The sequence below is a fragment of the Oncorhynchus mykiss genome, chromosome 6, assembly GCF_057628025.1.
Source record: "Oncorhynchus mykiss isolate SJ-2025 chromosome 6, ASM5762802v1, whole genome shotgun sequence".
NCBI classification, from domain to species: domain Eukaryota; kingdom Metazoa; phylum Chordata; class Actinopteri; order Salmoniformes; family Salmonidae; genus Oncorhynchus; species Oncorhynchus mykiss.
The window spans coordinates 30,053,686-30,075,155 of record NC_143027.1 but is presented as its reverse complement, the minus strand read 5'-3'; the positions used below and the strand labels follow the sequence as shown (position 1 = coordinate 30,075,155).

At 41.6% G+C, this 21,470-nt stretch overlaps 1 protein-coding gene across 1 annotated transcript in view; it reads right to left on the bottom strand.

Annotated features, from left to right (window-relative positions):
- Nucleotides 1–2,362: 2,362 nt before the first annotated feature.
- The window catches only part of LOC110525698 (huntingtin-interacting protein 1-related protein), a 31,631-nt gene continuing 12,523 nt past the window's right edge, over nt 2,363–21,470 (bottom strand). The window contains exons 4-32 of the mRNA XM_021606063.3: nt 21,255–21,311; nt 20,539–20,619; nt 20,265–20,341; nt 19,897–19,958; nt 19,047–19,187; nt 17,437–17,494; nt 15,307–15,382; nt 15,014–15,184; nt 14,832–14,875; nt 12,811–12,883; nt 10,842–11,025; nt 10,649–10,737; nt 10,391–10,507; nt 10,181–10,282; nt 9,663–9,857; nt 9,245–9,392; nt 8,945–9,031; nt 8,685–8,792; nt 8,397–8,533; nt 8,202–8,312; nt 8,002–8,060; nt 7,891–7,921; nt 6,849–6,911; nt 6,637–6,737; nt 6,414–6,519; nt 4,380–4,503; nt 4,212–4,273; nt 3,895–4,125; nt 2,363–3,742 (exon numbers count right to left, since the gene is read on the bottom strand). Of these exons, the coding sequence (XP_021461738.3) occupies nt 3,734–3,742; nt 3,895–4,125; nt 4,212–4,273; nt 4,380–4,503; nt 6,414–6,519; nt 6,637–6,737; nt 6,849–6,911; nt 7,891–7,921; nt 8,002–8,060; nt 8,202–8,312; nt 8,397–8,533; nt 8,685–8,792; nt 8,945–9,031; nt 9,245–9,392; nt 9,663–9,857; nt 10,181–10,282; nt 10,391–10,507; nt 10,649–10,737; nt 10,842–11,025; nt 12,811–12,883; nt 14,832–14,875; nt 15,014–15,184; nt 15,307–15,382; nt 17,437–17,494; nt 19,047–19,187; nt 19,897–19,958; nt 20,265–20,341; nt 20,539–20,619; nt 21,255–21,311 (2,904 nt within the window). The 3' untranslated portion in view covers nt 2,363–3,733. The remainder of the gene's footprint in view (nt 3,743–3,894; nt 4,126–4,211; nt 4,274–4,379; nt 4,504–6,413; nt 6,520–6,636; nt 6,738–6,848; nt 6,912–7,890; nt 7,922–8,001; nt 8,061–8,201; nt 8,313–8,396; nt 8,534–8,684; nt 8,793–8,944; nt 9,032–9,244; nt 9,393–9,662; nt 9,858–10,180; nt 10,283–10,390; nt 10,508–10,648; nt 10,738–10,841; nt 11,026–12,810; nt 12,884–14,831; nt 14,876–15,013; nt 15,185–15,306; nt 15,383–17,436; nt 17,495–19,046; nt 19,188–19,896; nt 19,959–20,264; nt 20,342–20,538; nt 20,620–21,254; nt 21,312–21,470) is intronic.

Sequence of the window (21,470 nt, the reverse complement as noted above, 5' to 3'; positions counted from 1 at the left end):
ATTGGCTCAGTGTTCTGTCACTCATGGGGAGAGCTCGAAAATTCCAGCCCCTTGGATGCTGCCATAGAATTACATTAGAAGTGCCCATCCACAGTAGCTTTGATTGGACTGATCATGTCAACATTATACTTTCAAAATCTTTGCTAGCAAGCTAGCAGTCATCATCATGAATCAAGTTGACAATCTACTGGCAAATCATTTTCAATCCTTGTCATATGAAGAGAAATAATGAAGAGAAATTATAGATAAAACGTTTCAGTGCTCATCAGCCATTGAACATAAACATAACACACGTTGGAAAACGTAAATTCAACAATGAGTGGTTTGAAAGGAATCAGTGGCTAACTGCAAGCATTGAAAAGCAATTGCTAGCCTGCTATTCAGTGGAGTGAGTGTGTGGTCCAAGACTGGGTTTAAGGGTCTCTTTTCCAAGCTTTAAAGGATAAACATTCAACATTGGCCATGCTGTCAATGAAGTATGACTTCTGCCGTGCTCAAAACAACTGGAAACTCAGAACTGGGAAATCTCAGACTTCAGTGAGTTCAAGACAACTGGGAACATGGAAAAAAACAAGATCCGACTGGGAAAATACATTTTGAAGGGTCATCCAACTTGGAATTGCAAGTCAGAAACTCATGCCTCTTTCTAGAGCTCCGGCCTGAAGATCACTGACGTCGTCATGATTTGACCTTGATTTTTTCAGAGTTCCCAGTTGTCCTGAAAGCACCATAAATCCAGAGAAAGCCAGGCTTTGATGACAACAATGGCCCATGAAGGATCGCCACACCACCTTCCTGTTCAAATGATCACAGTCCAAAAATGTATTGTATGCTGCTGCATAAATTATGTAATATACCACAGAGATATGTATACTGCAGCTAAGAAAGTAATATGAAGTGTATGTTGTGTAGTAAGCTGTTAGTAGCCCATGTGCCTAACCCTAATAATTTGGTCCCTTTTCCCCTCATTATTTAGCCTACTTATCTGACTTGGTGAGGCACATGTAGCCTAAAGCCTGTTTTAGAGAAATATAAATCAATCGTCTGCTTATATGCCCCCTTTATTTATATGGTTCTGAGCATGATTATAATAAATACCGCTTTGATGTCATACAAGCAAGCCAAACACCTGCGAGTCCAAATGTGCATTTCACATTTCCATATCATTAAACTAATATTGTTCCCTGTGCTTGATGTAGCCTACAGTGGGTTGTTCTGAACAGAATGAGCCTATGCTTGTCTATTGTGAAGAAAATGTGCCACCGCACATACACCTGAATGCACTCCTTTCCCTGAATTGCATTGTGAAAGCCTTACACCTTAATATAATTTTAGAATTTAGCTAGTCATGTTGGCAACTGGCTTACAAATGAATTACATCAGTAATTGTGCGATGGCAGGGATGCAGGGTTGTGTTCCAAACAAGTGTGCTTGCTCCAGTTCCACAAAGGCACAGCTAGGAGAGCTCAAAAAGCACCTTATAAACTAGGTTTCCAACCATTTCATGAGGATGAATTACCTGAAGCATGAAAAAAAAGTTATGACTGGGCTGATAAACATGCAATGTTTATCCACAAAAGGCCCGTATGGTTGAAACATCTCTGGTGGGAAAATGCGCAGATTATTTTATGCAGGTTTTAGAATATTTTCATGAAAATCTGTTTTAGATGCAAATCAAGCTAATGTTGAAGACTCTATAAGTCATAAAACTGCATTGAGATTACTTAGGAACTGTACACTTCGGAGAGGTGAATAGCCACTTGGAAACACCAGTTAGTCCTTGTCATTTGTTGTCTCATGTTGCACTACCCCACATTAAGATATTATCATGTTACTGAATGTATCCAGAGTATTTTCCAATTTTGTTATCAACAAATGCGGCAAAGAGTACAGTACATGTAAAGTGCACAAAATCAACAGTGTAATGTTTGGATTCAGTCTAGGTCAGTCAGGTGAACTGTTGTGGCCTCACCTTCGGTATAATAAACTGTTGCCCTGCAATTGCTACCAAATAAAAATGTTATTTGTCACATTAGCCGAATACAAAAGGTGTACAAGCCCTTAACCAACAATGCAGTCAAGAAAATATTAACTAAATAAACTAAAATGTTAAAAAAAGTAACAGTAACGAGGCTATATACAGGGGTACCAGTACAGAGTCAATGTGCAAGAGACAGGTTAGTGGAAGTAATATGTACATGTAGCTAGGGGTAAAGTGACATACTTTTAATATTTCTTCTGTAAGAAACATTTAAAATGTATCCTATCCACAGGTCAAGTCCCATAAGTGTAAAGGATAAAAAAAAAAGTTTAAATAACCTTCTCATGATAACTATTGTGTCCAAAATAAGAGGCACAAACATACACTAACATTTGTTTATTTGCCATGTATAAAGAGGAACCAGAGTAACAGCAGTCTTTACTAAAATATATTACTAGATTTTAATATATAAAACATGTTTAATACAGAGGAAAGAACAGGAAAGCAAGCATTTTATGCTCCCAGAAGCAAAAGAAGGGTTCAACATACTGTACATCCTGTTTAGACCCCTTGTGCCGTCACCCTCTCACATATTCCATCCCTTTTCAGCCTGGGAAAGTAGCAAAAAAGTCCCTTTAAAAAAGGTAGATTTGTTCATTGTCAAGTACAGAGATTTCCTTTGTGTGCCAACATTTTTAACCAATGTCCTGTAACTACATAGCCAGTTTTACATACCCAGTGTTAGAGACATTCAGTGTCTAGGGTGCACATAAGAGATGCAAAGAATACATTTGTGATGTGCAGATTAAATCCCTATTGAGTAAATTTCCTATTGTATATAAAAATGCATAATTGTACTTATGTCCATGTGTATAGTTACTGATCGAGCGGTTCTTTGATCTGCGGGTAATGGGTCAAATCCAGAATCAAATGCAGTAACCTAAACAGCGTTGGGAGATCTCTCTAAACACCTCACTCCCTGGTCTTACTGAAGATCATGCATGTAGTGATATGGAAAGGGGTGAGGACGAGACTACAGTCCCAATTACATATAAGGTCAAGCAAAGGAAGTAGCGGGAATAACACCCTGGAACTTATGCAGAGACATTGAATAGGGACTGTGTAAAAATGTGCTTTCCCGCATGATCTGTGTGCCAATGTCTCCCTCCTTCCCCCACACAGCAACCAACATAGAAAAATAACAAACAAAAAAATACAGTGACGCACTCCAGAAAAAGGCTACCAAACAATGTGCACCAAGAGGCTGTCCCAGATACGGCCTAATTCAATACTCTGTCATTTTATGATGTTAAAGTGATCCTGTCCATTCTAATACAATTATATGCACAACGGTCTTTTAAAAGTAGCTTGAAGTAAAAAGCTCAGAAACACAAAATTACATTGTTCCATTACAAACGATTTGCATAATTCCATAAAACATTTTCCCTTTCAGTTCTTGATACCTTTATGGTCCACAAAAACAAAGAATACCGCCTCGGTGGCACATTGTGGTTTATCTATAAAAGAATAGTGCGTATCTCTTTCACAGGCAGAAAGCACCGAGAGATAAAACCAGGCTGAAGAAGAGGGGAGCACAAGTTCCAGTTTGGCAAAAGAAATAGGCAGAGAGGACAGAGGATTGTCCGGTTGGAGGCAGCTCAAAAGGACCCTGTGTCCACGTCATAAGATGGCTGTGTCTCAGATCAACCCAACCATCCACTATGAAGATGTCCTTCTCTAGCTTGTAGCTGTCTACCTAAACTGCAATGACGAGAGAAAACACACATTTGAAACAAGAATTGACCATTAAATGGTGCAGCATAAGATTATTTTTCAAATGTGGCATTATGTGGCAGTTCTTTCAGTAAGTACTACCCTAAACATGAACACAAACCCAGCGACTGTTCTCTTACCATATTTTTAGGCGGTAAGTTGGGTTTCTGAGCCAAGTCAGGTTTCCTCATGACACTAGGCTTGGAGGATTTGGGTGAGGAGGGTGCAACAGGGGCAAGCGAGGGGTCCAGTCCGTTGCCCTCTGGGAGGTCTGCTGCTGGAACACCTGCAATATTATAGTGCTTCTTCCTGAGCTCTCCCAGGCGCAGACGCTCATTACCCAGCTGATTCTCCAGCTCCAACACCTTCACCTACTCATACAGTAGAGGAGGGTTACAATCACACAGAAACACATGCATGCAGACAGGCTCAAACAGACACACACACAGGGACTCACCTGTGACTCCATTTCCTCCATTTTTAGCTTGATGAGTGACATTCCAGAGAAGTCCATGGTATCTGCAGAAGAAAGAGAAAGGCAAACATCAAACACAGCCATATGACTTTAGGGCCTGAGGGGATTCACATCTTCTGTTTGGTCAGACACACGCACACACACACTAACCCTTGTCCTCCAGGTGCTCCTGGCCTGTCTTGGTGGAGGCCACCACGTTGGCTGCCATCTCGTTCACATGGCGAGAAGCCTGCTGGAGAGCTGTCAGTTTTGTACTGTTGCGGTCTGCTTTTACCTAAACACAGAGGAGAGAGGGAGGGTGAGAAATAGTGATATGGGGCAGAATTTGAATATATACAGTATCAGTCAAAAGTTAGAACACACCGACTTATTCAAACGTTTTTATTTTTTATTATTTTCTACATTGTAGAATGAACACGTCAAAATTATGAAATAACACATATGGAATAATGTTGTAACCAAAAAGGTGTTAAATCAAAATATTAAAATTAGATTCTTCAAAGTAGCCACTCTTTGGTGACACTCAGATCCCTACTCTGCCTTGGCAGCTTTGCACATTCCTGGCATTATTTAACCAGTTTCACATGGAATGCTTTTCCAAGTCTTGAAGGAGTTCCCCCATATGCTAAGCACTTGTTGGCTGCTTCTCCTTCACTCTGCAGTCCAAATTCTCCCAAGCCATCTCAATTGGGTTGAGGTCAAGTAATTGTGGAGGCCAGGTCAAATAAACCTTACACAGCCTGGAGTTGTGTTTTGGGTCATTGTCCTGTTGAAAAACAAATGATAGTCCCACTAAGCACCAACCAGATGGGCTGGCATATCACTGCAGAATGCTGTGGTAGCCATGCTGGTTAAGTGTGCCTTGAATTCTAAATAAACCGCTGAGTGTCACCAACAAAGCACCCCACACCACCACCTCCATGCTTCACGGTGGGAACCACACATACTCTGCATCTCACAAAGACACGTTGGTTGGAACCAAAAATCTCACACCAAAGGACAGATTTCCACCGGTCTAATGTCCATTGCTCATGTTTCTTGGCCCAACCAAGTCTCTTATTATTGGTAGTGGTTTCTTTGCAGCAATTTGAACATGAAGGCCCGATTCACGTAGTCTCCTCTCAACAGTTGATGTTGAGATGTGTTTGTTACTGAACTCTGAAGCATTTATTTGGGCTGCAATCTGAGGCTGGTAACTCTAATGAACTTATCCTCTGCAGCAGAGGTAACTCTGCATCTTCCTTTCCTGTGGCGGTCCTCACGAGAGTCAGTTTCATCATAACGCTTGATGGTTTTTGCGACTGCACTTGAAGAAACAAAGTTCTTGACGTTTCCAGATTGACTGACCTTCATGTCTTAAAGTAATGGACTGTTGTTTCTCTTTGCTTATTTGAGGTGTTCTTGCCATAATATGGACTTGGTCTTTTACCAAATAGGGCTATCTTCTGTATACCACCCCCACCTTTTCACAACACAGTTGATTGGCTCAAACGCATTAGAAAGGAAAGAAATTTCACAAATTCACTTTTAACAAGGCACACCTGTTAATTGAAATGCATTCCAGATGACTACCTCATTAAGCTGGTTGAGAGAATGCGAAGTGTGCAAAGCAAAAGGTGGCTACTTTGAAGATTACTACATTAACACTTATTTTGTTACTACATTATTCCATGTGATATTTCAAAACAGGAAGCAAGCCTTAAACGAAAATAAAAAAAGCAATTTCAGTTTCCTCACAAGACAATGCATATGAAATTTGAACGACAGTTTGTCGTCCAACCATATACCTAGGTATTTGTAGGATGACACTTTTTCAATGGATGTGCCTCCAGATGTGAAAATGCTAACCCTTTTCTAGCTGAGAATGAGATCTGATATAGTCATAATTCATTTTTTTGTGCATTCAAGACCAGTTTGAGACCATATAGGTGGCTCTGCAGTGACTGAAAGGCAGTCGAACTCTTCAACCTCCTGAACCAGAAGGATCTTTTGAATAGATGACTGTTGCATCTGCATACAGATGCAACTTGTCTGGTTGCAGCCCATTTCCCAAGTCATTAATACAAATTAACACAGATGCTAAAATGGAACCCTGAGGGAATACATGAGGGATAGAGGAAAATAAACAGATTATTAAGGGGAAAGGGAGCACTGAGTTCAAACGTTTGTGAGTTTGTTTCCCACCTTGGAGGATGCGACCAACTGTGCCGTGCTGGCAGCGATCTCGTGGGAGCAGACAATGAGCTCCTCATATTTGCCAGTGTGCAGCACCACCTTATCAGCAGACTCACTGTGAGAGAAACCAAGCAAGCAACACATCATCATCATCACAATACTCTAACATGGGACATTTCTGTATCACTCACACAATAACAAGCGGAGACGACCCTCATGATTATGCACTTACACCATCTGCGTGGCTCCCCATCCCACAGCTTTGGAGGCAGAGATGAGTCCCTCAGTCCAACGGGAGTTCCTGGCGTAGAATTCCTTAATAGTGGCTGCACCCTAGAGAGAGAACATCAAGTCCAGCAGTGGTCAGGACGTTCATCTTTTAGCTAATGATAGGATGGATTTCCATGACATTTTGAACATTTAATTCTATATTTCAAGACTTACCCTTCCGCCCTCAACAATCTCCTTCTGTAGGTCGGTGGATGTCAGGACCAACAGGTGGATGGCCTGAGAGTGGGATAGAGGAAAGGAGGGAATGCAAAAAAAGATAACACACTATGGCTTGTAGGCCTCGCAAGGTCTCACACCCACTGTGAAATTTGGTGGAGGATCGGTGATGATCTGGGGGTGCTTCAACAAGGCTGGAATCGGGCAGATGTGTCTTTGTGAAGGACGCATGAATCAAGCCACGAACAAGGTTGTCCTGGAAGAAAACTTGCTTCCTTCTGCTCTGACAATGTTCCCCAACCCTGAGGATTGTTTTTTCCAGTAGGACAATCAAGGTGTGGATGGAGGACCACGTCAAGACCCTGTCATGGCCAGCCCAATCTCCAGACCTGAACCCCATTGAAAACCTCTAATGTGATCAAGAAGAAGATGGATGGTCACAAGCCATCGAACAAAGCCGATCTGCTTGAATTTTTGCGCCAGGCAGGAGTGGCATAAAGTTAACCAACATCAATGTGCAAAACTGGTGGAGAGCATGTCAAGATGCATGAAAGCTGTGATTGAAAATCAGGGTTATTCCACCAAATATTGATGTCTGAACTCTTCTTAAGTTAAAACAGTATAAAAAATGTCTATCAACATATTTTCTTCCATTTTCTTCGCATTATTCGAGGTCTGACAACACTGCACATTTTTTGTTATTCGACCAGTTGTCATTTTCTGCAAATAAATGCTCTAAATAACAATATTTTTTATTTGGAATTTAGGAGAAATGCTGTCACTAGTTTATAGAATAAAACAAAACATTTTACCCAAACACATATCTATAAATAGTCAAACGGATCATTTTGCTGTAATCTCTTAATTTTTTTCCAGAGCTAGCTAGCTCGGCCGGATGGATGGATGGATGGATGGATGGATGGATGGATGGATGGATGCATGTATGTATGTATGTATATATATATATTTTTTTTAAACGCAGCATTAATAGGATGCCGATCAGACCTTTTGTGTAAGTCAATCGAAAAAGTAATCTTACCTTCATCAGGTCTGTGCAGCTGTAGAGGATTCTATAAAACAAGGAGTAATATCATGGTGAGTGAAAGGGGATGAATGCATAAACAGTGCAAGTAACACATATAGTACTGACCTCTCATTGACCTCAAGTTTGACCCCTGAGGTGTCCATTCGGGCCTGGTTCATCATTTCCTTTAGATACAGAAAGACTGCAAATGAGAGATGTCTAGATACAGAATGACTTACCCACGTTGTAAAACATAGGGTTGAGCTTTATATGGCATTCCTAGATACAGTACGGTGCTCTAGATTCTATATGGCTGTGATCCTCACATCGATTCTGCTCACTGCCTTCTCAATGGCTGCTGATGTGGCTGCCATCTCCTTGTCCACCAGATCTCCCAGCTCATCCTGTCGCACATCCATGCCTTTAGGTCGCAGTTCCTAAACATTGGAGGAGGAGATGAGATTAAGAAGTAGGAAAAGAAGAGTGGGAAAAATGGAGAAGACTGCCCAGTAGCCCCTCACCTTCCCCAGCTTCAGGATCTTTTCAACCACTATGCGAATGGAGGCCGGGTCTGCCCTCTGAAGGGAGGCCTTGGACTTGAGATCCTTCAGGAACTGCAGACTCTGAGTGGCACAGCCCCTGCAATTCTCTGTCAGACCTGAAGAGTGCAAAAGTGCAAGACACACTCTGACACTATAATCACATACCAAATGGATTCAATATCTCATCTAATAAAATCCCAGTAAGATACAACAAGATGCCTGTTTCAAACAATAATTCATTCTACTTGAAGAGAAGAATGTTCTTACGGTCGGCGTGGTCAGTGGGAGCCAAGTGTGCTGTGGCACTGCCGTTGATGATGGTGTCAGCAGCCAGGTGGGAGAAGTTGGTCAGGGCCCTCAGTAGCCCACCAGCATCTAGAGAACAGAAATACGACCAGCGAGAGAAGGTATCACTGCCAATTGCAACACAGCCCAGCTCTGTCACTTATGACTATCACTGTGGTTGCTCAAAGACTACTAATTACAGTATATCAAAAACACGAAGTACCAAGTAATGAGCAACTCACCTCCCATGTTCGTCAGGTAGTCGGAGTGACCTTTTTTCACTTTGTCAATGGAGCCCAAAGTGGCCTCTGCCCGACTGACCAGGTAATCTGTGGTGGTGGAGAGACAAAGGAAACGTTTGAAATGCAATATTGTTCGAGATCCAAAAATAATGAATGGAATGATGAGTAGATATACCGGTTGAATAGATATAAACTGAGATAACCGAATGGATCTCACTTTCTATTCTAAGTGACATGAACACCACTACTAGCTAAGGATCCCTAAGCACCCTCTCTGTGAGCATGTTCACTTATTTTAACCTGGGGAGCTGGTGCAGCGGATATGCAAGGGGTCGTCCAGCTTGGCCACAGCGTCCTGAATGATGTACTCAGCCTCAGAGACCGTTCCCTGCAGCAGGGAGAACTGCTCCTCCAGCAGCTTCTGCTGCAACTGCACCTCACGTCTTGACTGCAAAGATGCAACAAGACAGTCAGACCCAGTCACAGGGAAAAATAGATGGCACATACATACTAATGGTTTATCTTATATTGTGCACAGACAGCCAAATAGTTCATCGATTCAAGAAAATCTTTCACTGCACAGTGAGTAATGTGGGACTTGACCAGCAGTGTAGCTTTTACATGTCTATTTTCTCTTCTGCTATCAGCAAATTATATAGACAAGACAAAGCAGCGGACTGAGCTAGTCACTGCTCTGTGCTGTGTTGTCCTAACTCACCTTCTCCTGCAGCTTGCCCTGCAGCTCTCCCAGCTCCCTGGTGCTCCGATCTCTCTCCTGCTGCAGGGAAGACTGCTGCAGCTGTGCAGCCTGGCTCAGGGACGACAGCTCGGCCTCCTTTTCACTCGCAGAGCGCATCAGGCGCTCTTTCTCCGCCTGCAGCGCCAACATAGAGCTGGTCAGCTGTTCCCCCACCTGGCAGAGAGGGAGTGATGGAAGGAGGAGAGAGGAGTGGGGAGAGAAGAGACAGAAAGAGGGAGATTGCATAACAATAGGTGCATTAACTGTTGTGAGGACAAGCCTTTTCGGATGTTTGTGAGACTCATGTTATCACAGAGTGCAGCTTCCTATGGGCTTTTCAGCCAATTATGATTGTCATGACAGGGAAGTGCAGTGATTCTTCTACATGAGGGTGAAACAGATGAGTCACCTGTGCCATTACATAAGCGAGGGAATCCACTTTCTTTATTCAATATTTACTGCATCATCAGCACACACACACACACACACACACACACCTTCTCAGTGCGCTGCAGAGTGCCTTTGACATGTTCCACCTCAGCCTGCTTTTCCTCAAAATCCCTTTTAAGCTTCTTCATCTCAAACTTCTGCTCCTCAAGCTGCAACAAGAAAGAACATATTGTCATTTTAATAAATGGCTAATACAGTACTGAAATATAACATTAACGGTACTAGATCACTATTGTCAATACTCAGAATAAAGTAACCTTCATGTCAGCGTCCAGTTTGATGCGATCCACCTCGAAAGCCAGCTGCTGCTTGGTCCTCTCCACCTCCTCCTGGGTCTGCTGTGTTGCCGACAGAATCTTCACGGTGTCTGCACTCTGCCAGCACAATGTCACATGCACACTCTGTTAAACATTCTATTAACATTAAACAGAAAAATAATGCTCTCAGGTGAGTCTACAAGTAGTCACTTTGCACCCAATGAACCACAGAATGACAACAAAAGTGAGGTTCTGTACCTTCCTGAGCAGTTCAGCATGGCTGGACACCAGCTCCGTGTGCTTCTCCTTTAGCTTGGTGTAGCGCTGCTCTGTGGCCTGGGCTCTCGCTGGACAGCACAGAAGGGGTCAGAGACGAGAGAGACATGTCAGAATGCGTTTTAAATAAAGTGTGACTGAACATGTATGCCAGACTTAGTGAGTGGCCACTTACTCTCGGCCTCTCCGAAGGTGGCCTGCACGATCTCGTGTTCAGCGTTGCGGTGCCGAGTGGCCTCCAGCTCCATGCGCAGCTGTTCATTCTCCACCAGGGCACGCTGTTTCTGCACCCGCTGCTCTTCCAGCTCTGTCTCAAGGCTGTTAATCTGGGACTTGAGCTGTGTGATGTAGCGCTGGGCCTGTAGGAGGGAGGAGGCAGGCAGGCAGACAGTCAGTCACCATAGTAAACCTCCTTTGGATAGATTATCAAGTACCACCATGGCATGGCACTGGTGGATGGGAGCCTCAGACAGGAGAAACATATGTTGAGTGGAACAAAAGAATTCTGAAATTAATCAATGTTGGGTTAGGATGGATTGATTCAATAGTGATAGCATCATAGCTAACTACTGTAACATAAAAATATACAAATGCTGAGTAGTTTAACAGGCCACATAAGGAGCCAGCCATTTGCCGAAACCAGGGTAAACAGTACATCTCTCCCCAGGCACTGGTCTTCTCTGAACACAGACAGACGTCATTTCCCATTCTGAGACTAGTTGCCACATTCCACATGTCAAGATCAGTCTTTGCATCCACCCAACACATTTCCTAAATTCCTTTCCCATGTACACAAACAAATGTTCACCAGTCACAACTTTGTTATACATAATTAACATTTAAATAGTGAAGAAAACTATAAAATGCAAACATTTCAAAGATTTCTGAGTTACAGTTCATCAGTCAATTTAAATAAATGAATTAGGCCCTGATCTATGGATTTCAAATAACTGGGAATACAGATGCATCTGTTGGTCACAGGAACCTTTAAAACATTTTCTGTAAAAAAATAATAAGTAGGGGCATGGATCAGAAAACCTGTCAGTATCCGGTGTGAAAACTATCGGCCTCAAGCAGCACGACATCTCCTTCGCATAGTTGACTAAGCTGTTGATTGTGGCTCATGGAATGTTGTCCCACTCTTAAATGTCTGTGCGAATTTGCTGGATATTGGCCAGAACTGGAACACGCTGTTGTACACATTGATCCAGAGCATCCCAAACATGCTCAAAGGGTTACATGTCTGGTGAGTATGCAGGCCATGGAAGAACTGGGACATGTTCAGTTCCAGGAATTGTGTACAGATCCTTGCGACATGGTGCCGTGCATTATCATGCTGAAACGTGATGGCGGCGGGTGAATGGCATGACAATTGGCCTCAAGATCTCACCACAGTATCTCTGTGCATTCAAATTGCCATCTAAAAAACGCAAATTGTGTTTGTTGTCCGTAGCTTATGCCTGCCCATACCATAGTGCACTGTGGTGGTGGGGTTTTGTTAACACCTTTGACATCAGTAAACCGCAGGCACACACACTACCCCATACGCGCTATCTGCCCAGTACAGTTGAAATTTGGATTAATCCGCGAAGAGCACATCTTCGGTTGTGCAAAACCACGGTGTAATTAGCGGCCTGGTCTTAGACGATGCACCTGTGTAATGATCATGCTGTTTAATCAGTTTCTTGATATCCCACGCCTGTCAGGTAGATGGATTATCTTGGCAAAGGAGAAATACTCACTAACAGGGACATAAACAAATTTGTGCACAACATTTGATAGTATTAAGCTTTTGGTGCATATAGAACATTTCTGGGATATTTTATTTAAGCTCAAGAAACATGGGACCAACACTTTATATGTTGTGTTTATATTTTTGTTTAGTGTAGTATTATTACAAAGAGGAACAATAGATATCTTTGTGGTCACACGCACATCCTTAAAAATGCATAGGTGCTGAGCTAAAGACTGAATATGCTCCCAATTTACCACCTTTATTGACAATGTTTCAATCAAACATGGATCTTCAGGTATAAAGAACAACAAGTAACTTATTACTGCAACTAATTATGACAAGCATTTAAATCAACAAATGTGTACAACTGTAAAAATATGTTTAAAGGAGTTAAAACATGTCTACTTACCTCTCCTTTGACCCTTTCCAGATCTGCCCTCAACTTCTCCAAGTCCTGCTGGAGGTTCTCAATCTGGATATCCCTGTACACCAGAAGACATTCACTAACCATTAGCATACATAAGCACTGGCACACAAGAAAATATCCAAACATACAGTACCAGACAAAAGTTGACACCTACTCATTCAAGTGTTTTTATTTGTACTATTTTCTACATTGTAGAATAATAGTGAATACATCAAAACTATGAAATAATACATATGGAATCATGTAGTAACCAAAAAAAGTGTTAAACAAATCAAAATATATTTTAGATTCTTCAAAGTAGCCACCCTTTGCCTTGATGACAGCTTTGCACACTCCTGGAATTCTCAACCAGCTTCACCTGGAATGCATTGCCAACAGTCTTGAAGGAGTTCCCACATACGCTGAGCACTTGTTGGCTGCTTTTCCTTCACTCTGTGGTCCAAGTCATCACAAACCATCTCAATTGAGTTGGGTTTGGGTGATTGTGGAAGCCAGGTCATCTGATGCAGCACTCCATCACTCTCCTTCTTAGTCAAATAGCCCTTACACAGCCTGGAGGTGTTTTGGATCATTGTGAAACACAAATGATAGTCCCACTAAGCCCAAGCCAGATGGGATGGCATATCGCTGCAGAATGCTGTGGTAGCCATGCTGGTTAAGTATACCTTGAATTCTAAATAAATCATAGACCGTGTCACCAGCAAAAAAAACATCACACCACCTACTGCATGCTTCACAGTGGGAACCACACATGAGATCATCCGTTCACCTCCACTGCGGTTGGAACCAAAAATCTCACATTTGGACTCGGACCAAACGACAGATTTCCACTGGTCTAATGTCCATTGCTCGTGTTTCTTGGCCCAAGCAAGTCTCTTCTTATTGATGTCCTTTAGTAGTGGTTTCTTTGCAGCAATTCCACCATGAAGGCCTGATTCAAGCAGTCTACTCTGAACAGTGATGTTGAGATGTGTCTGTTATTGAACTCTGAAGCATTTATTTGGGCTGCAATCTGAGGCTGGTAAATAATGAACTTATCCTCTGCAGCAGAGGTAACTATGGGTCTTCCTTTCCTGTGGTGGTCCTCATGAGAGCCAGAGTCCTCATAGAGCTTGATGGTTTTTGCGACTGCACTTGAAGAAACTTTAAAAGTTCTTGAAATTCTGACCTTCATGTCTTAAAGTAATGATGGACTGTCGTTTCTCTTTACTTATTTGAGCAGTTCTTGCCATATGGACTTGGGTCTTCTACCAAATATCTTGTCACAACACAACGGATTGGCTCAAACGCATTAACTTTTAACATGGCACACATGCTCATTGAAATGCATTCCAGGTGACTACTACATGAAGCTAGTTGAGAGAATGCCAAGAGTGTGCAAATCTGTCATCCAGGCAAATGGTGGCTACTTTGAAGAACCTCAAATATGAAATATATTCTGTTAAACACTTTTTGGGTTACTACATGACTCCATATATGTTATTTAATAGTTGATGTCTTCACTATTATTCTACAATGTGTCCAAACTTTTGATGGGTACTGTAGGTCAGTTAAATTGTTTTTTTAATTATTTTTTTTAATTACCAGGTGAGTTCAACAAGGGTTCTGTTTGCAGCAAACATGTTACTTAAGAACAATTTCAATTATACAATTTGAATGAACTTTCCAAATGTTTGTGAAACATCAAACAGCTACTATTTGTAAGGACTACCATAGATTTTTAGAGCAATAATCAAACTGCAAATTACTTTGCTATTCCTACTACATGTAATGGAAATTCTACATGTCCACATTCTTATTTGTAGTGGCAGTTAAGACCCGAAACAGACACTTACGTTGGCCATACACTACATTCTCAGACTTCAGCTAACGTTAGTGAACGGTCACAGCTAACACAAACCAAATTAAATATGTTAGCTAACTATTTCACTTGTTGAACGCACCCCAGTTTACATATCCTTTATTTTCAAGCACACCAATGCTAAAAGATGACAATGACTAACCTGTCATTGGAAGGTCCGAAAGTCTGATCAAATTTGTCGAAATGCTAAAAGAAAAAGTCAGAGATGATGTATTAATGTTTACACAATCTATAGCCAAAATTAGTGATACCTATATTAATAAGACATGAATATCCAAGGGGCCATAGACCTCAGAGATCATGACCGTGACCTATGAGTCATACCTGTGGCACCATCATGCTGGGCATGGTGACGTCGCTGACATTGATAAGCGGTTCAGGGTCATCATCGTCATCATCATCCTCCTGCTGCTCGGGCTCATCCTCACTTGGGATGACCACCACTGGCCTCGCATGCTTGGCCAGGGAAGCCGCGTGCAGGAAGTTAGGAGGAGACTGAGGATGAAGACACATACATAAGACAGAGGACTGTAAACACAGATGGCTACGTTATCTAGGAAGTGTAGTTGAGTCCCAATACAGTGTCTTTCCCCTACTATGTCTGTCTATGCTCTCACCTCTGGCAGCTTGGGGATCTGGATGAGTCTCTTGAAGTACTGCATGTCTCTGGCTTTGTTGAAGAAGGTCTTGAGGCTGTAAGGCAAGGCAAAATATTTCAACCACTGATCCGAATGATGCCTCCAAAACAGGAATGTAACATTTTCTAAACTGCGTCGTTTCATATACAGTATGTGTATAGGACAGAACGCAATAGAATACACTTCAGGTGGTTGCGGCAGGTAGCCTAGTGGTTAGAGCGTTGGACTAGTAACCGAAAGGTTGCAAGATCAAATCCCCGAGCTGACAAGGTAAATATCTGTCTTTCTGCCCCTGAACAAGGAAGTTAACCCACTGTTCCTAGGCAATCATTGAAAATAAGAATTTGTTCTTAACTTCTTGGTGACATGGAGGCAGTATTGAGTAGCTTGGATGAGTAAACTGCCTGCTACTCTGTCCCAGATGCTAATATAGGCATATTAGAAAACACTGAAGTTTCTAAAACTGTTTGAATGATGTCTGAGTATAACAGAACTCATGGCAGGCGAAAACCTGAGAAAAATCCAACCAGGAAGTGGGAAATTTTAACTCAGCCCCTATTGTAGATACAGTGGGATATTGGTTATGTTGCACTTCCTAAGGCTTCCACTAGATGTCAACCATCTTTAGAAACTTGTTTGAGGATTCTACTATAAAGGAGGGGCTCATAGGAGCTGTTTGAGTAAGGTCTGGCAGAGTGCCTTGGGCTCATGACGCGCGGTCACGAGACAGTTAGCGCTCGTTCCATTGCTTTTCTACAGACAATGAAATTCTCCGGTTGGAACATTATTGAACATTTATGTTAAAAACATTCTAAAGATTGATTCTATACTTAGTTTGACAAGTTTCTACGGGCTGTAACGGAGCTTTTTGAACTTTTCATCCGACGTTTGGCGGGACCTGAAAGCGCTTTTGGATTTGTTTACCAAACGCCCTAACAAAATAAGTTATTTGGACATTAATGGACATTATCGAACAAAACAAACATTTATTGTGGAACTGCGATTCCTGTGAGTGCATTCTGATGAAGATCATAAAAGGTAAGTGAATATTTATAATGCTATTAATGACTAATGCTGACTACACAATATGGTGGATATCTTTTTGGCTGCTTTTTTGTCTGAACGCTGTACTCAGATTGCATGGTTTGTTTTTTCCATAGTTTAAAGAAAATCTGACACAGCAGTTGCATTAAGGACAAGTTTATCTAAAGTTCCATGTATAATAGTTGAATAATAGTCGTATCTTTATCAATGTTTATTATGAGTATTTATGTAATTTGATGTGGCTCTCTGCACAATCACCGCATGTTTTAGAACTACTGAACGTAACGCGCCAATGTAAAATGAGATTTTTGGATATAAAAATGCACTTTAGCAAACAATACATACATGTATTGTGTAACATGAAGTCCTAGGAGTGTCATCTGATGAAGATCAAAGGTGATTCATTTTATCTCCATTTGTGCTTTTTGTGACTCCTCTTTGGCTGGAAAAAAAGCTTGATTTTTCTGTGACTTGGTGGTGACCTAAAAATCGTTTGTGGTGCTTTCGCTGTAAAGCATTTTTGAAATCAGACACTGTGGCTGGATTAATGTGAACTCTTTAAAATGGTGTAATATACTTGTATGCTTGAGGAATTTTAATTATGAGATTTTTGTTTTGAATTTTGTTGTTTTGAATTTGATAACCTCACATATCTCAGAGATGTTAACTGACTTTCCTAGTTAAATAAAAAGGTAAAATAAAAATAAATTGATCTGAAGAGAAATTAGTTGGTTCTCTTAGGTACAAGGTACCCACTATCCAGAGGCACTAATACATTAAGCTTCCTCTGCCATCTTTCTGGGCTGATCATCGTGCAGGTTGATAACATTAACATGTCACCTGGTACACTGCTCAGATTCAACCCCTTTTCACTTTCAGAGGTGTGCATAGGATAGTGATGTCATGATGACACATTGAAATGGGTGGAAGTTGGGTGGTAGGGATGAGTATATTTGCATCGGCTCAGGGTAACACAGGCCAGGGATAGGCGAGATTGTGTTGTACTGAGGCTTCCTCCCTCTCTTCCCTAATGCCCTTATATAATAACAGCCCGAGGCGACTTACCTGTGGAACTGGTCATGAAAACGATCACGGTGTCCTTGCAAGGTGTCTGCTGGGAGACCTGAAATCCAGGACATGCAAGAGACAGTCACTAAACAGACTTTGAAACAAGTTTCGTTATCAAGTCAGCAAAGCATAGTATTTCTACTTGCTGAAAACTAAACTACTATTAACTTCAAACATACTGATTTCTGATCTCCAGTTATGTAACTCTCATTGATGTTAAAGTACATGTTGAGAAATAGAATCAAGCAGTTAAGTTAGTGGAACTGACAGCTTTTGAACTACTTTGCCGTTGACGTTGTTTAGCTGGCTGGCCCCTCATATATTTTTTTCCATTGGCTACAGCTATAGATGCTGCAGGTGTCATTTAGTTAGCAAGAAATGTGAATCGCTTTGCTAACTATGCTGAACTTGAACGACTTATCCAGTTAGCATATCGCTTAGTTGTCAAGCAAATGTATTTTGCATGGATCAAATTGGCTGGCAGGCAAATTCCAATTCAGTTGTCAAAACGTAGGTTGTGACCAGGGGTGAAATAGGCAGTACGGTCCGGTATGGCGTGCCAGCAAAATAAATAGTGGTGGTACGCCGTACCGGTAAACCGTGAGCCTATCACAATTAATAGGCTACAACAGGCCAAACAAACTATAGGCTATTAAACATCACTGCATGTCAGCCATATAAAAAAAAATGGTTATGGACTTTAAACCAGGTAGTATACGCTCCAAACTGCGTTGTGGTTTGAGGATTATACTTACATTTTGTCAAGGCGGAGATAAGTGTCAGAGATGCTCGCGGATAAAGCGGAGATGAGTGGCAGAGAGATGCGCACGTGGACAACTGTGGATACACCAATTCAGGCTACAAGTGTAGGCCTAATGACAATGTCAGAATGTCATAATACATGTAGGTGTTTTGTAACAGATCTCTTTCCATTCACCAAATTGCCGCAGACTTGGGTGTCCCGTACCATTAAGCGATTAAAATGTACTTTCACCTCCGGTTGGGACACGCATGCTATGGCGGGCAAGCTGCAGAAGGAGGAGCATTCCCTGTCGTTTATTAGTGCAATTTTGACAGCCAAATAACTGAAATGTTGAGAGTTGATCTATATGGTTGTTTCATCGATAGGATTGCATTCCCAAATGTAAGAGGACTCCCATTTGCAGAAATTGGCAAATGCTTTCTAATGATCTAAAGTCGCACTGTTGCTACTGCCTGTAAACACACAGTCCACTTCAAAATGAATGATGGCAGGCTTGTGTGGCAAATGGCTTATTTGGATATAGGTCGACTGTTGCTCGGATATGCTATGGCCATCGGTCTCTGGACAGGACAGATGTTTTTATTTACTGCAGTGTCTATTAAATTGTCCAAATGCACAGCCACTTTCCCACTATATTGCTATAGAAATTTTAAAAATGCCTTACTATAGCACATTCCCAAACATTGTATACATTTACGAAAGCATGAAAATTACCATATGGAAACAAATTGATTAAAAACATGTATTCTTCGTGGGGGTGTATATGAATAGATTTGAATAAGATGTCATGTAGCTAAAATGCTGTCAGTTCCCCTTTAAAAGACACATAAGTGGTCAAACGTACAGGCATGCAGTTTGAAAAGCAGCTTGACGGTGAAGTGGTAGAGGTGACTGCAGTCCTGGATGACCTGGATGAGGGGGGACAGGCGACACTGGCCTGACGTCGTCGTAGAGATGGCAATGGACGTGTTGAGCTGCCGGATCACTGCAGATCACAGAAACACACCAATGTAGGAAAAACACATGGCCTCAATTGGCAGGATTTGGAATCGATGGCTTGCCTGGGTGAAACACCTCTGTCACTGGTTCAGAAATACAACACTGAGATAATAGCTCACATATTCATGAATCACCCACTGAGTGGGTGGAAAATAGTTCTCAGCAGATCAAGGGTGGGTAGAAGGAAGAAGGCAGTTAGGAGCTCCCATGTTTCCCCAGTACCAAATGTCCAAGTTAGTAAGTCAGGCAGGGTTGTTTACAATTGCAGAGTTTGTTTATGGTTGTTCAGGATGACAGGCTGTGACAACATCCTGCAGGGCATGATGCCATTACAGCCAATCAGAAGAAACATAATTAATGTCCTCTAATTGCAAACATTTAGAACTTATCAATATGGTTTTGGTGAAATTACATCGGAGGGCCCTAGTCATATTAAACAAGTGGTTTAGAAATGTGTTTAATTTACACAAGGTAAACATCCCTTGATAAATTAGTCATTTGGGGCGATTAAGTCACAACCTCAACAGCAGCACAAGTGTGCTCACAAGTTTTTATTTAGCTGGCTGCTATCCTGTCCCTATTCCATTTCCGAAACATAAACAGTTGATGGAAACCGGCCACTGTCCTGTAGCTCTGGTTACCCATCCTTCGAGAGGTGGAAGTAGGTAAGTAGGGGAGAAGCGGGGGATTCTCACCTGTCTCGGCTAGCCTCAACTCTGCATCCAGGTAATCAAACACTTTCACATTGAGCTGGAACCTACAGGAGGGAAGTCAATACCGCCCTTAGTAACACAAGGCTAATGGCTTTCTTAAGGAAAGAGCAGCAGGCTCGCTCCTCATTCTCCACAGTACTCCAACTAAATGGTATGATAGTTTCCTTTGAATCAGAGAGCATGACATTTGTATCTTATATCAATAATTGACTTCCCTTGAGTTATGCCAATTAAATGTATACGGATTTGTATGATGTCTCTGTATGATATTCTGATAACTCAATAACAGGAGAGTGAGTGAGCCAAGAGTGCCAGGGATGTGTGGAGAGGGAGGAGTAGAGAACACTCACACATTATTGACGTCTGTTCCTGCAACACGCTCTAGAACCTCATCTGTCACCTCTAGGTTGGATCGGATTTCAGAATGCTGCATGGAAGACAAAAGGATGGCAAAAGTGATTCAACATTAAAACTATGTAAATCACATTCATTCAAATTACATACATTGTTTGTTCAACTAGGTGGCATTATGTGAAAGCACTTGTGGCAATGCAATGCATACAATGATAAGATTAGCCAATGTCCCATGGTAAAACATGCCAAAACTATAGAGGGTGTGCTTACCTTCATGTGAAACTCCATCTTTGTGCAAAGGAGCTTACAGTACAGAGCCACCAGCTGTCCATATCTGTCATGAAGGTTGCCCTGGAAACAATAAGAGCAAGCAACAAGCATTAAGCTTTGCTGCAACAAATATTTAGCTTTGCTTTATTTGAAGATGGCAAAAAGAAGCCTTTCCTCTCGTCACACTCCTCTCTTCAAAACATGCTCCGGTACTTTGGCGACTAGTAAGTATTTATTAAACCTCCCACTCTGGGCTGGATGTGTCAATGTGTAGTTCATACATGCATAATCTATAAACAGAATTAATGTCTTAATTACTGCCTCAAATAGCCATGAAATCCCTAGTTTGAAAGCAACTTTTCTGGAAGCTGTGCTATGCCATTTTCCCTACATTTTCCCCCACATGGGCCAGCCCCTCACCATTTGAGTTACTTTCAGAACTACTGGCTAAAAAGTATACCAAAGTACCAGATAAATCTCTAACTGCAGCCAACAGAGATCAACTCTGGCTGCACAAGAAGCACAATTACTGTATGAGGGGAAAAAGAAGATGATTGAAAAGAGGTTTTCAAAACATCTGCATTTTTACCTAAATTAAATAATTAAAGCAAGGGATATTTTTCTCATTTTAAGTAATTTGACATTCAATTTATTCGCCCAAAATGTCAACCTATTCAAGCACCCCTTGACAAAAACACAGCACAATCCCCACTCACCCATAGTTGCCCCATCTCAACTATGTTACCGTGATGTCTCATGCAGTCCTGAAGGCTCTGGAGGGCAAAAGGGGGAGTGATAATGTCAATTCAATAATAGTACTGTAACTTAAATTCTCAATTTAGCAATTATACAATTTCAGCATTAAGCCAATATTACTGGAAATATTAAGGCCATGGAGGTCAGCATAAAAATAAAAAAAACTGAATGCTTAA